Raw genomic sequence first — 14349 nt, 5'->3', positions numbered from 1 at the left:
ACTACAGGGTGATGCGCGGGCGGCCCCAGCTCACACCGTCGTCCACTTCTGGCCCAGGTACCAGTAGCTCAGGGTGAAGATTCCTGGGCAGAGAGGGTGCCAGCTGAAATGCCAGATCCGCCCTTCCTGAGGGCGAGTGGAAGCTAGTCTAAAAGACTCTGTCCCTCAAATGCAGAGACTTTCAACATGTCTTCAAACGTTTGGGGGGAGGGATGTGGCCGCCTTCCGCCAACACACGAGGACGTGCTGAGGCGGGTCCCAGAGCCCCACTGCCCATGCCTGTGGGTGCCGCGGCCGCAGTGGGTGCCGCGGCCGCAGCGTCTGCCCAGATGGGGCTGGGTGTTGACCATGGAGGGCCTCCCCCGCCCTGAGTTAGCGCGGTACTTACCCAGGGGTGACGGCCGGCGGGATGACCAGGATGGCGAGCAGCCGGGCCTGGTGCAGCGCCTCCGCCACGTGGGTGAGCATGTGGATGAGGCCCCTGCATACAACAGAGAAGAGCGTCAGGGTGGTCAGGAGCAGCTCGGCCCTACAGGGCACCTTCTGCCCTGGAGACTCGGCCTCCAGTGTGGCCCCGAACAGCGCAGATGCTCGAGCACTGGGACAGCCCGGCAGATCACGTGAGAGTCGCCCTCCCCCCAACTGGGCCTACCCAGAACCAGCTGGCCCATCCTTCCTCACGCTCAGGGTCCCCTCGAGAGCAGAGGGGTGTCTGTGCAGCACCCATCACCTCTAATGACCCCATACAGCCTGGTGAGGGGGTGAGGAAGGACCCACGTGGGCCCAGCGTGCTGACCTGCTGATGGCTGGGTCAGCCCAGGCTGTGAAACCCCACAGGACACACTGAGGGCCTCGGAGCACCCCAGTAGGTGCCTTAGGATCAGAACGGCGGGCAGCTCCACCGCCTAGCGCCTTGAGCTGAGGAGGGCCCTAACCTAGCACCCTCAGGCACTGGCCTTGACTGCCCAGCCCCCATATGCAGCAACCCCCAGCCTGGTGGACACCTGGGCACCGAGCTCTGTCTGCCTCGGCCTCAGGCAAGGGTTCAGGGGGGCTAACACCCTCAGTTCTGGGACACACAGAAGGGGCACCAGGCATGCCCCTCCACTCGTGCTCGGAGATGGGAGAGGAGTGTCTTAGAGGGCAGTGAGCCACTGGGGGGCGGGCAGAGAGGGAGGTGGCGTCACAGCCTCCTCTGGCCCAGAATGGTGCAGGAGGTGGCAGCGTCTCAGAGCCAGCCAGCGGGATGGAGCACCTGTCATGACGCCTCCAGCCCGCTCATACCACAGGCAGCACGTGGAATGCCAAGTGGCTGGTGCTGACGAGCCTCAGCCCCGCAGACAGCGGTGCTGCTGTGCGCTCAGGTTTCCGGACAGCCTCACGCTGTGTCCACACTGGCCTGGCCCCACCGTCACTGTGTGTGGGAGGCCCTGGCTCAGACTGGCCCTTAGTCCTTCCCCGCAGCCCCTCAGGAGCCGCCCGCATCTGGAGAGCGGGCAGCGAGTCCACTGGCCCCGCGCAGTGCAGGTCAGAGGGTCTGGGGTGCCCAGGACTCACACCAGGAACAGCGAACAGTAGGAACAGTGTGGGGAGCCGGCCTCCAGGCCCTGCTCAGCTCCAGCTTGCATCTGCAGAGCACAGGTGAGGGCAGGGCGGGGCCAGTTGCTCGGTCCCCAGCCCCAGTTCTCTTGAGGAGGCTGGGATGGGGTCTGGTGTGAGCAGATCACTGGACCGTGGCGGGATGGGTTCTGGTGCAAGCCAACCGCTGGACCATGGCGGCTTCTCAGAGCCTCCTGACGGGAAACAAGCCCAGTGGGAGAGATCGGGTACCGCTGTGACTCCCCGACAAGGAGGTGGCTCTCGCTGGAGGCGGTCAAGCATGCCCTCCAGGGAGCACAAAGGCTTGAGGAGGCCAGCCTCCCTCTCTAGGCTGGCATCAGCTCTGCCAGGAACCGTCACACCATCTGCCACCATCAGTACCTGTCACTGTCGCTCACCTTCCCGGCTCTTGGGACTGCCCTGGGGACTGTGTCTTCGTGAGAAAGGAGGGGTGTTCTCGTGCCCCTGGGGCAGCACCCACCCAGCTGGGTGTCTGCTGGGACTGAGTCGCAGGGGCCACCCCAAGGTCACCAGTGTGCCCAGGAAGCAGGACTGCCGCATGCTGGGTGTGAACAGAGGTGACGGGGCCTCCCATCAGAGACAGGCCACATCCCCGCCCACTCCAACTGCTCAAGCCGCCTGCTCCTCTCCGGAGGACTTTTGTGGGAGGGAGGGCTGGGAGGACCTGGAGCCCAGGGCGTCACAGAGACACCGTGCCATTGACCCCCCCTTCACGCTGCATGCACCACGGGCGCGAGTCCCATAGCTAACAGCCACCTGCCCCTTAGCATTTGCCAACAATGGCCTTTCCAAGCTGACCTGGTGCTTCTGGAAGGAAACAGGGCCCTCAGACATCTAGTCAGAAGCCTAATGGGGGTGACGGGTGGGGGCAGGAGTAGCAGCCTTGTTAAATGTCCCAGTCATGCCTCACCACGGCCAGGTCTGTCCTGGGAGGTGGCTTCCGGGCAGCAGTATGCCTGAAGCCATCCGCCAGGCCGGCCAGTCTGTGCCCTGCTCCTCAGGATCCTGGACATTCTGGCCCCCTCCTCGCCCGGCTGCATCCTTGCTGCGGCTCAGGCAACTTCCTGCCCCCTGCCCTCCCTCCCTGAGCCCAGAGAGAACGAAGCTGTCTCACAAGAAGCTGCAGTGGGATCTGTCTCAGGCTCCCCCTCCTCAGAAGGTGCCAGAAGGTCACCTCGGCAGGGCTGCGGCCACCCACGAAGGACCAAGGCAGAGCCTTCGGGTGGGGGGGGAGTGTCTTTCGGCCGAGAGAGAGCCAGGTGCTGTGCTAGCTCCTGACAGACACGAGGACCATCTCACACTCAACTTAGCTCTCGTCTCGAACCCGGCCCCAGAGGCCTCCCAGGGCAGAAGCGCAAGGAGGGGGAGCCTTTCAGAGGCACCTTTTGGGGTGGGTGTCTGAGCACGGGGAAGCAGGAACCCACGGCTGGGGGCCTGGGCCCAGGTAGGGTGGGAGCTGCAGCTGTCCAGGCAGGCCTGCCCCCCCACCCTTCCCTCATCCCCCAGGGCTGATGGCGGTCTCCCCACCCCCAGCCAGGGCAGAGAGCCCCAGGACATGCCTGGCTCCAGGCACACCTTCCTCTGGGCCTTAGGTGGGAGTCCTGTTCCCCTTTTGCACGGCCCCCCGTGACAATGTACCTTCTGCCTGCATTTGGAGGCAGATCTGTGTGGTGACACCACCTCCACGTCGGGAGAAACTGGCCTACAGCTGCAGGAGGGTGGAAGGTGGGACGGCGCTGGCTCTGAGGGGGAATGCCCCAGGAGAGCCCCAGCCAAGTGCTCCCTCTTGGGGCAGGCAGGCATGGAGAAGCGGGGCTCAGGCCTGGCCCTGAGCTGGGATTCCTTCACGCAGAAAGGGAGGGCTGGCCAGTTCCAGAAACGGCTGCAGCTGACTGCAGGCTCCTGGTGTCCCTGGCGCCCGCCGTGTGGGCTGCATCACCGCTCTGCCGTGCCTGCGTTCAGGACGCCCTGGGGAGATGAACTCAGTCCCTCCTCCATCTTTTGTGGGGCTGAACCCCACGTCCCTGACAGGCAGGGGCAGTGGCTGCTGCAGGTGACTCTCCACCCCTCCTGCCTTACCAAGTCACTCTGACCAAGGTGGGGCGGCCTGCAGCCTCACAGGCAGGGTGGGTGATGCTGCGAGGGGGCCATGCAGCAATCCCCCAGGGCTGGCACAGAGCCTGTGGGCCTGGGTGGCCAATTCTCTTCCCAGAGGACTTTGTGGCTGTCCGCTCCGAGGGCCCCTGGGCGCAATCCATTAGCCCCTTCTCACTGTCCCCAGGAAGGCTCTATTGTGCTCAGCAAAGGAGTTCCTGCTCTTGTCCAAGCCCGACTCCGCTGTCACCGCCTGGACCACAGTTCTCCCACCAGGTTGTCCTGGGCGACGCTCCTCATGCTGCCTTCGCCACCCACGCAGGTGTCAGGGTTGCAAAGCAGCACGGTCAGAGCCGGATGCCTGCCCCAGCTGTGCCCGGGATTCTCAGAGCCACTCCCCAACACTCTCAGGGTGCCATCCCTGCCCCCAGGTGCAGACGGTGGGAAGAAGGCCCTCTTCCCAAATAGGGCATCCCTCACCCCGTCCTTCCTCCAGCCTCCTCCAGGACACCCGTGGTAGGAAGAGCACAGAGCAGCCCCGCCCGAGAGCCACCCAGAGACCACTCACACGTGTTTCTGGCTCAGCAGCTGGCTCCAGACCTCCACCACAAAGCCGTCAAAATGCTGGCTCTGAAAGGAACGGGAGCAGGGAGGAGGGTCTGACAACCCAGGAGGGATGGATGGGAAGGCAGACACGAAGCTGGCCACCTCCACCTATCCAGTGAGGTCCCGGCCCAAAGGCCATGCTGCAGGCCCAGAAGCCACTCTCTACAGGGGGCAGTGTGGTGGTCCCCACAGGAGCCAGGAGTAGAGATGCCAGGGCTCTCGTGTGTCCTGTCCACTCATGTGCCTCCCCTCACTCCAAACTCTGGGGGCCTGAAGGCTCCCCAACTCCTGCAGCCCAGCACTGGCCAACTGGGGTGGGTACCCTCCCAACAGGGGAGAGGGAAGCTGGGCATTACCCAAGGAAGTTCCCCCAGCCCTGGGAACCCCGGAGTCAAGAGGAAGCCTGACGCAGCCTGTGTCGGGCCTCACAGAGCACCAGGCCTCACCCTGGCAATCTGAACCATGGTCTTGCTGAGTTCTTCTATCTCGTCCTCACTGTCCAAGACGTTCCGGAAGTCCTCATGAGTCCAGTCCTCAAATAGGAGCCGAGGCACTGGGGGGACAGACCCACGCAGAGACCGTGACCCTCCTGCACTCGGCCCTGGCCCTTGGCCTCCAGAGCAGAGTGACCACACAGCCGAGCACCCAGCATGGCTGTCCCAACACCACACGGCCTCGAGAGGGATGGGTACCAGGGATGTTGGGGAAGGACGAAGATGCTGACTCCTTTATCCCTGCACACACTGGGTCTGAGTGCCCATGAGCACCCCGACCCCAGCTCCGCCAGCTCCTTGCTGCCTGGCTCCTGCTAGACCACCCTCTACCTCATCGCCTCCAACCACAGGTCCCCTCCCGGCCCCTGTCCCCATGGCTCCTCCTGCTCAGCTGTCACCTGCTCCCAAACCTCTCTCACCCCACTCCCCAGACCTTGCTGGTCCCCCTGCACTTTGGGACGGTGTCCCTCCCTCACCAGCTGTGAGCTCCAGGACAGGGCCCCAATAAAAGCTCTCTGAGTGAATGAAGAAGAAATGGGAGGGCAAGTCCACAGGCGAAGGAGGCACTGGCCTTGGTGGGCTGAGCCCAGGTGGGTGGGCCACAGGACCCCAGGTAGACCAAGGGCTGTGAATGCCGGGGCGGGGCCAGCCTTGTTTCTAAGTGGTCAGGGCAGTGACTGATGTGCTGGGCAGTACAGCCTGCATTACCAGGCACAGAAGACGACCACGGGGGCCACTCATCCACACACAGGGAGGTCACGCCAGCTAGTACCTCCACCCTGTGGCATGTGGCCTAAGGGCTGGCTGCCCTGACTGCCCAGGCCCACTGGACTCACCTATGCGGAGGCCCTTGGACTGCTTCCGGACTGCCCGCATCCACCCTGTGGGACATGGAGAGGACAGTCAATGAGGGGTGTCGCTCATGTGAAGACCCAGCCCACCTCCAAAGAGGAAAATGCAGGGGCCGTGCAATGGGCGTGCAAAAGGGAGGCTGGAGGAGAGAACCCACAGGTCCCCTGCCCTCCTCCTCCTGACCTCATCCCCTTCTTCCTGACCTCACCCCTCCTTCTCCTGCAGAGCAGCCAGGGTGGCTCAGACCCCCTGGCCAGGGGGGACACAAGCGGCCACATTTGGGGCCACACTCCAAGGGGCCTGGGACTCTTTCTCGGAGCTGAGGGGTACCTGGAGGGCCAGGCCCCAGAGCTGCTCAGTCCTCTGACACACTGCCCTCCTGGCACTGGGGAATTGCTCTGGGTCTCAGAACTCCACAACTAGCTAACACATCCCCTCTCCAACCCAAAAGGGGGACAGCTGTGTAAACTTGGGTGTGTGCCCACAGAACGTGGCTGTCAGGGTGTCTAGGCCATGGTTCCCTCCCAGAGCCCCCTTCCCTGGACACCTCCTTCTGGGCACATGTGTAAACGGTCAAGGGGGTCGGGGGTGTAGGCCAACATCAGGCAGTTATCACACTGACACACTCACATTCTCATACATGTACACTCAGACACACACAGAGACACAATCACATAGACACTCAGAAACATACCCAGACACACTCAGACACTCGCATGTGTTCATGCTCACACTCAAGACATTCTCACACACACATTCATATTCACAAATATACCCACATTCTCACACACACAGATACACTCTCATCCTCACACTCAGACATACACATTCACACAGTCACTGACACACACTCATATGCACACAGACATGCGCTCACACCCTTCTGGGCCCTTGGGATGAGCTCAGACGAGCAGCAAGGTAAGAACCTTGGTCCACGTCATGGAGGCCTGTGACCTCGAACATCTCACGGCCACGCCTCTTCAGCTGCAACCACACGGGTGAGATCTGCGTAAACTTGCCCCCGAAGACCTTGGCGATGTCGTAGCCGTGGCTGTTCCACTAGCAGAGGATGGAGAACAGGTGAGCCCACTTGCAGCTGCACCACACGGAGCAAACCCCCAGAGGACCCCCAGAGTGATTCTCGCTGCTTCTCTGGGAGGCATCTCTCCTGCTGCACCTCCACAGTGGGGCCCAGGGAGGTGAGAACACAGACCCCAGCGACCACCTTGCCCTTGGGACCTCCCTGTCCACCCCAGGGCCCAGCTTACTGGAGTGACGTAGCCCAGGACGTCCCCAGTAAAGTGCCTCTCCCGGGCCTTCGCTGAGCAGTAGCTGCGATGCTCGAGAACCACATCCTCGGCTCTGAGGTCCGTCACCACCAGGCCCCGATCTTGGACAGGCTTATCTGAAAACTGAGTCTGAAATAAAAGCAACGGGAAGAACGCCATCAGTGTCCACGTCCTCAGGCAGAACACAGAACCCTGAGGAACAGCAGCGGTCCTCTCTGTTCAGCCAGGGACTGTCTGGATCAACATGGTGCTGCTGACCAGGAGACTGCAGGGAGAGGCCCACCCCTGAGGAGCTGACAGTCCCCGAAGACTCACTCTGCCTCCCTAGGCCATCTCAGAAAAGCAGCACAAAGAGATGGTGCAAACACAGCACGGCTCTCGTCTGATTGGCTCAACTGCCATGGATATTACAGAACACAATGAGGTGGGAGGACAGCGCAGGTGTGGAAAGGAGCAGAAGGCGGGGTAAGGACCGAAATCTAGACGTCATCACAAAGACAGGCCCACTGGGGGCAGGTGCATCCTCAGGCCCCAGCGCCAGAAGCTGCTCCCTGCGAGACCATCCAGCCAGAGCCCCAGGGCGGTACAGGGCCAGCCACTAGAGGAGGCCAAGGCCTCAGCCTCCCGGCTCCCAGGCTGCATCCCAGGCCTAGGCATCCAGCGCCAGCAGGCAGGAAGAAGGCACAATGGTCAGCCAGTCCCCAGACCACTCCTACCTTCTCCAGCAGCGTCTTGGAAGCAGCCTTTTTGGCATCTGACTTTGACAGGGTAGTGTGAACAGAGCTGCAGGCCAGAGCAAGCCAGAGCGCACTGAGGAGCGCCCTCATGGTGGGCAGGTCACAGCAGGGTCCAGCCTCAGGTTCCAGGGGGCTGCAGAGATAGAGCACGTGGAGACCATCAGCAGCGTGGGGTGTCCCCTCTGCCGAGTAGAGCACTCGTCCTAATAGGGCCTGGGTCCTTGTGGCACTGGGCTGGGCACTGGCCCCAGGACAGAGCCTTGTGCTGGGCCAGCCCCAATGGCCAGCGTCCAGCTTCCAGCACTGCTGGGCCCGTTTTCTCTCAGACACCCAGAAAGTGGCTTCCTTGCCACCAGCCAGAGAGCCTTCCCCTGCTGCCTCAGTGCCACCCTGACAGCCGACCATCTAGGAAAACGTTGGCTCCCCGCTTCCCTCTCAAACCCAAATAAATCATGGCCACTGGAGAACTTAATTGCAAAATAACAGAGCCACAGAAAGGACTAGCAGAAAACATGAGTACCTGTTGGTGTAAACTAAGGGTTGGGAAGGCTTTTCCAACTATATCAGCAACGGTAGAGATTACGAAAGAAAACGCCAATAGAGTTTACTAGATAAAAATGTGGAGCTTTCATTTAGGAAACACAAGAGCAAATATAAAGAAATAATAAACCAGAAAAAAAATACTTAGAACATTTTAGACAATGAATTTCTATTCATTATCTCTCCATATCATGCAATGAACTCTTAGAAATTGAAAATAAAAAACACTCCAATAAAAAATACCCCACTACAAAAATAAGGAGTGGACGTGAAGAGATGTAATACAGAGAGATACCTCGTAATACAGAGATACCCCATAACACACAGAGATACCAGAGCCCCCAAAACGGCACCTCGGCTTCACTAGCAATCAAAGGAACGGACGCTGAAATCACACAGCCCTTCTGCCCAGCATTTGTGAGGACTAAGGAGAAGGACACTATCATGAGGACTGGGGCCAGTGGCAACTCTCCTGGGCTGTTCCTGGGAATTCAAGTTGGGAAAACCTTTTTGGATGAAAATCTGGTCATGAATACCCCTATACTTCCAACACGTGTTTTCCTTCCAGAAATTCCGCTTTGGGAGACTTCCTACCTACAAAGAAAACATGCGAGGATGTTCATCGCAGTGCTGTTTACACAGAATAACCTGCACTTCCACACGATGGAATACGGACAGACACGCGATGCTCGTGACGTCCTGGTTGCTGCAAACATCACAAAATATACATACCTAGCATGATCCCATCTGTCTTTAAAAACGCCTACATGTGTACACTCACAGAAGAAAGTACGAGAGGGGGACGCTGGCAGTACGCGAGCTGCTGCCTGGGCTGCCAGTCGTCCTGTCCACTGTTCGCTTTCTCTGTATCTTCTGGCTTTCCAGTACTATACTTTTTAGTTGTACAGTTCATTTTTAGGTCCTGGACCTCCCGTCCTGGCGATTATGCTTCCTGGTCTTTCACTCTCAGGGCAGCTGAGAAACAAGCAGGCCCAGTCTGGCTGTCGTCCCTGACCACGCCTTAAGATGCGCAGGTGTGAAGGGCACATCGGTCAACAGTCTCGCGGCCCAGGCAGCGTGCTGCCTCCAGACCAGCTGAGGGCCTGCTTGGCAGTGGAGCCAGAGGAGACCCTGCAGGGCCCTGAGGACTGGAGGCCAACCCAGTCCCCTGTCCAGCAGGTGGGTGTGCATTCCCCTGGGGACGTCAGAGGCCCGGCCAGGCAGGGCGTGCCCTGTCAGGAGCTGGCAGAGCCAGGCCCTTCATGGTACCTGCCCGTCCACCCTCTCCACCCCAATGACCTCTGGGCCAGGAGCCTGTTTTCACTCCCTCGAAACTCTCCTCTTGACCTGCTTCCCTTTGCAGAGTGGCATAGGCTGCCCCACTTTGGGCTGTCACTTCCCTGGGCAAGATGGGTATTCCTGGTGCAGACCAGGGGGCCCGGGCTGCGTAGGGCAGTGAGTGCCCACGTTGTGGCACCTGACAGACCCACAGCACACCTGCGTGGGACGGCGGAAGACCAGGGCCCTGGAGTGAGCAGCCCTGCAGCTCCCTCCCCATGAGGCAGGGAGGCACAAATGACCTGATCTGGCCGGACCTGACCTGGCCCTCGGGCTTCTGAGGAGGACAGAAGGGACACACCTGTGCAGAGCCGCTGGCAAGGGCAACTCCAAGGGGCTGTGGGGGAGGGATATGAAGACCCACACCCAGATCTCCACCCTCTGCCCCCTCCACTCCCCACCAGCCTCTCTCCTCGGGGGACATTTTCCAGCATCAGAATCATCAAGGAGAGCAGCCCCAGCCCCACCATCTAGTCACCACAGCCATGAAACTTCGGTTCCCTCCACCATAGCCCTGGGGCTAGGAAGGGCTCTGGAGGAGGGGGCTTCGGCTGAGGCAGGGGCAGGTGGCCCAGAATCACCTAGAACTTGCCTGGCCAGCCTGAGACTGCAGCTGCCAAGCTGTGAGGGCCCACTCTGAGCAGCCTGGCCACCATGAGGCCAGAAAGACACATGAACGTACGTGCTTCCAGAACGAAGGGCTGGCACGAGGGGCTGCAGAGGCAATGCACATGGGGGGACAACTGCACCTGCTGGCAGAAGCCACAGGGAGCACGGGGAGGCCCCATTCTGCTGGGCACCCTGTCTTTAATCCCAGTCTCCTCAGACTCCCTCTATGGTTGCTGGCCCTTCCTCTGCTCTGGGGCAGAGGTCCAGGTCACTCAGGATGGAAAGGGATAAGAAACCAAGCAGGAGGCTGGTCCTCCAGGAGCATCCCAGCAGTAACCCAGGGGTGCGCCCCAACACCCCTTCTACTCTTTTTTTTTTTTTAATTTTTATTCATTTATTTATCTTTTTTCCCCAAAGCCCCAGTAGATAGTTGTATGTCATAGTTGCACATCCTTCTAGTTGCTGTATGTGGGACGCGGCCTCAGCATGGCCGGAGAAGCAGTGTGTCGGTGCGTGGCCGGGATCTGAACCCGGGCCGCCAGCAGCGGAGCGCGCGCACTTAACCGTTAAGCCACGGGGCCGTCCCCCCCTTCTACCTTCTGTCCACGGCCTGCCGCGCCACCTGCTGTCCTGCACCCAGGCGGCAGGGCCACCACCCACCCACCCACCCACCCGGACACCCCTGCCTGCAACCTGACCTGCCTGACCCTTGACCTGTGACCTCACACCACAGGGAAAGAAAGAGGAAAGGGTGGAGAGGGAGCTGATCTGGAGGAAGGAAGATGGGCTCTGCTGGCTTCTGTGCCGGATGGAGGGAGCCATGGAAGAACCAGACGGAGTGCAAGCCTGGGCTGGCGCTGCCGCTGACCACCTGTGCCCGGTGGGCCAGCCCTAGGATGAGACGCATTAGCCTCAGTGAGAAGCACTTGGACACGGGCTGCTCTCTGACCAGCCATGGAACTTTCCAGACTGTCTCCCTGACACTTGGTGGTGGCGACCCGGTGTGTAAGCTGCATGATGCGTGGGGTGTTCAAGCTGCAGGAAGGCCCTTGTCTGGGGACCTCCCATGGCTCCCCACTGTCCACCCTGCCACCCTGCCCCCAGGCCTGAGGGCAAATTCTCCCATCATGCTCTTCAGAACAGACTTCTGGGCTCACACATCCTGTTCTTACATCAAAACGTGTTTCTTCCCCAAACACCAACGACCTCCTTTGGGCAGAGCGGCCCCTGCACAGGGAATGTGGTGTGTAGTGATCCGTTCGCACTTGTGGTCACTCAGAAGGTTCATGACAAATGCAAACCAGAGAGCATCCGGAGGCGGGGTCTCAGACCTGCTCTGTAACTCCCTAATGACAAGAGCCCCACTACGTCAAGGGCTCCAAGCTCCCGGGACTGTTTCAGCAGTGTGTTGACCAAGGGACGGCAAGTCACAGCAGTCACTTCCTAATGTCTTCTAGAGAGACTGACAATAAGAAATAGTTTGTCATAGCTCAGTACACGCGTGCGTGTCACATGTGTGTACGTACGTGTCATACGTGTGTGCAGAGTGAAAGCAGCTATCAGAGGTAACCCTGCTGTGATGCACTCTGACAATTTCTTTTCTATTTCATTTCTAAGAAACCGGTTTTTACCCATCAAATTGGTCTCACTATTCAGTGATGTGCAATTTGAGAAACGCTGACCAATGTGCCCTGAGTGTCTGTCACCAACACCTGGCTGGACCTCGAGCCGACTTTCACTAACAGAATGCTGCTGTTCCCACAGCAAGTGCAATGGTCAGTCACACGAGTTCTCGTCTTTGAGCACAAATTTTAGAGCCAACTGTGCCCTGCGGTGAGAGGCGAGTGTGCTCTTGGAAGTGAAGGTGGCGTAAGAGGCAGGACGACCACAGCCCCTGGTGACATTTATTGACCACGTGCTGCGCGTCAGGCCCTGTGTTAAGCGGGAGTTCTCTCCACAACCCCGGGACCCGCACTGTTGTTATTCCCATGCACAGATGAGGAAGCCGGGCCGGAGGGCAGCCCGTGGGGCGCCGCACAGTGCACGCCAACAAGCCCCGGGTCACTTGGCCGGCGCTCCGGCCTGGCCACCTGGTCTCTGGAAACGGAGCGGCCACCACTCTCTCTGCCTCACGCACCTCAGTCACACCAAGTTGTGTTGCTCACCCTCACTGCCTCCCACTCAGGTTCTTATCCCCACACACTCGCGTCTACACTGGTCCCTGCGAGCTCCCTCCCTCCACCTCCCCCTTCACGCTCTCTCCGCCACACGCCGCCCAACACCTACATCCTTTCACACGCTCTCACACTCCTGCTCTCTCACACACCCGCTCTCCCTCACACACCCCCCTCACACACCTGCTCCCTCTCACACCCCTGCTCTCCCCTACCCGTCTCTCACACTCACTCTCCCTCACACACACCCTCTTGCACACCCGCCCCCCTCACACCCCCCCCACACCCGCTCACACCCCTGCTCTCCCCCACCTCTTGTCTCTCTCACATTCGCTCTCCCTCACAACACCCTCTCTTGCACACCCATTCCCCCTCACACACCTGCTCCCTCTCACACCCCTGCTCTCCCCTACCCGTCTCTCACACTCACTCTCCCTCACGCACACCCTCTTGCACACCCGCGCCCCCTCACACCCCCCCACACACCCGCTCACACCCCTGCTCTCCCCCACCCCTTGTCTCTCTCACACTCGCTCTCCCTCACAACACCCTCTCTCGCACACCCATTCCCCCTCACACACTTGCTCCCTCTCACACCCCTGCTCTCTCCCACCCCTCGTCTCTCACACTCGCTCTCCCTCACATCCTCTCTCGCACACCCGCTCCCCCTCACACACCCCCTCTCACACCCCTGCTCTTCCCCACCCCATCTCTCACACTTGCTCTCCCTCACACCCCCGCTCTCTCCCTCACACCCACTCTCCCTCACCCCCCCATCTCTCACACTCGGTCTCCCTCAGATACCTTCCCTCACACCTCTCTCTCACACACACCCCCTCTCACACTGGCTCTCCCCCACACACCCACTCTCCCTTATACACATCCCCCCCGTCACACCTGCTCTCCTTCATACCCACCCCCTCTCCCACACATCAGCTCTCCCTCACACACACCCTCTCTCACACCCGCTCTCTACCTCTCCTCATTCACTCCCCCCTCCCTCTCACACCCGCTCTCCTTCACACTACCTCACACACCCACTCTCCCTCACACACACCCACCCTCTCACACCCCTGCTCTCACACACATCCCGTCTCACATACCCACTCTCCCTCACACACACCCCCCATACCCATTCTTCCTCACACACTCCCACTCACACTTGCTCTCCCTCACACACCCACTCTCCCTCACACCTGCTCCCTCACACACAACCCGTCTCGCACCAACTCTCCCTCACACACCCACTCTTCTTCATACACCCCCCCACACACACATCTGTTCCCTCTCACACCCCTTCTCTCATACAGCCCTCTCACACCGGCTCTGCCTCACACTCCCCTCTCTCACACCAGCTCTCCCTCACATACCCACTCTCCCTCACAACCCGCTCCTCTCACACTCTCTCTCACACCCCTTCTCTCACAGACCTGCTCCCTCACACACCCTCTCCCTCTCGGACCCGCTCTCCCTCACACAAGCGCTCCCTCACACATCCTCTCTCCCTCTCACACTCACTGTCCCTCACACACCCGCTCTCACACACCAGCTCTCCCTTGCACCGCGCCTCCTGCTCTCACACGCGTCCCCCGCGCGCCCACTTCGCGGAGGGGAACTGAGGCGGTGCGAGGAGAAGCAGGCGCCGGGACGCGGGGCGCTCAGGCCACCCCGGCTGGCCGCCGCGGGGCTCACCTTCATGTCCCGGAGGCCGGCCGGACCTCCCTCGCGCGGGGCCGGAAGACGCTCGCGAGGGCCGCCGGAAGTCCCGCCCCAGGACGTCCGCGCGCAGCTGCTGTGCCACGCCAGCTTCCGCCCCGCCGCCGCGCACGGCACGCTGGGGGGGGGCCGGGGGCGAGGCCTGGCCGACCAGCCGGGGCGGACGGCGGGCCGAGGGAGGAGCCTGGATGGGGTGGGCGGGGCCGAGAGCGAAGCCGAACCGAGGGGTGGGTCCTGGTCGACCGGCCAGGGCTGGGGGTGAGCGTGCGAGGGGAAGGTG

General features: G+C 60.7%; 1 protein-coding gene across 4 annotated transcripts in view; it reads right to left on the bottom strand.

Annotated features, from left to right (window-relative positions):
• The window catches only part of CHID1 (chitinase domain containing 1), a 29981-nt gene extending 15861 nt beyond the window's left edge, over positions 1 to 14120 (bottom strand). For 2 of the 4 annotated variants that reach the window (XM_058526069.1, XM_058526072.1), the window contains exons 1-8: positions 14046 to 14120; positions 7672 to 7825; positions 6935 to 7084; positions 6593 to 6725; positions 5651 to 5695; positions 4767 to 4873; positions 4283 to 4344; positions 389 to 481 (exon numbers count right to left, since the gene is read on the bottom strand). In XM_058526069.1, coding sequence (XP_058382052.1) covers positions 389 to 481; positions 4283 to 4344; positions 4767 to 4873; positions 5651 to 5695; positions 6593 to 6725; positions 6935 to 7084; positions 7672 to 7782 — 701 coding nt within the window. In that variant the 5' untranslated portion in view covers positions 7783 to 7825; positions 14046 to 14120. Of the gene's footprint in view, positions 1 to 388; positions 482 to 4282; positions 4345 to 4766; positions 4874 to 5650; positions 5696 to 6592; positions 6726 to 6934; positions 7085 to 7671; positions 7826 to 10252; positions 10310 to 14045 lie in introns of those variants that run through there. The other 2 variants (XM_058526071.1, XM_058526073.1) reach the window with 2 other exon arrangements.
• Between the last annotated feature and the right edge of the window lie 229 nt (positions 14121 to 14349).

The sequence above is a fragment of the Diceros bicornis genome, chromosome 31 (genome assembly GCF_020826845.1).
Source record: "Diceros bicornis minor isolate mBicDic1 chromosome 31, mDicBic1.mat.cur, whole genome shotgun sequence".
NCBI lineage: Eukaryota > Metazoa > Chordata > Mammalia > Perissodactyla > Rhinocerotidae > Diceros > Diceros bicornis.
The sequence above is the reverse complement of the archived record's forward strand: the minus strand, read 5'-3'. Positions and strand labels throughout refer to the sequence as shown.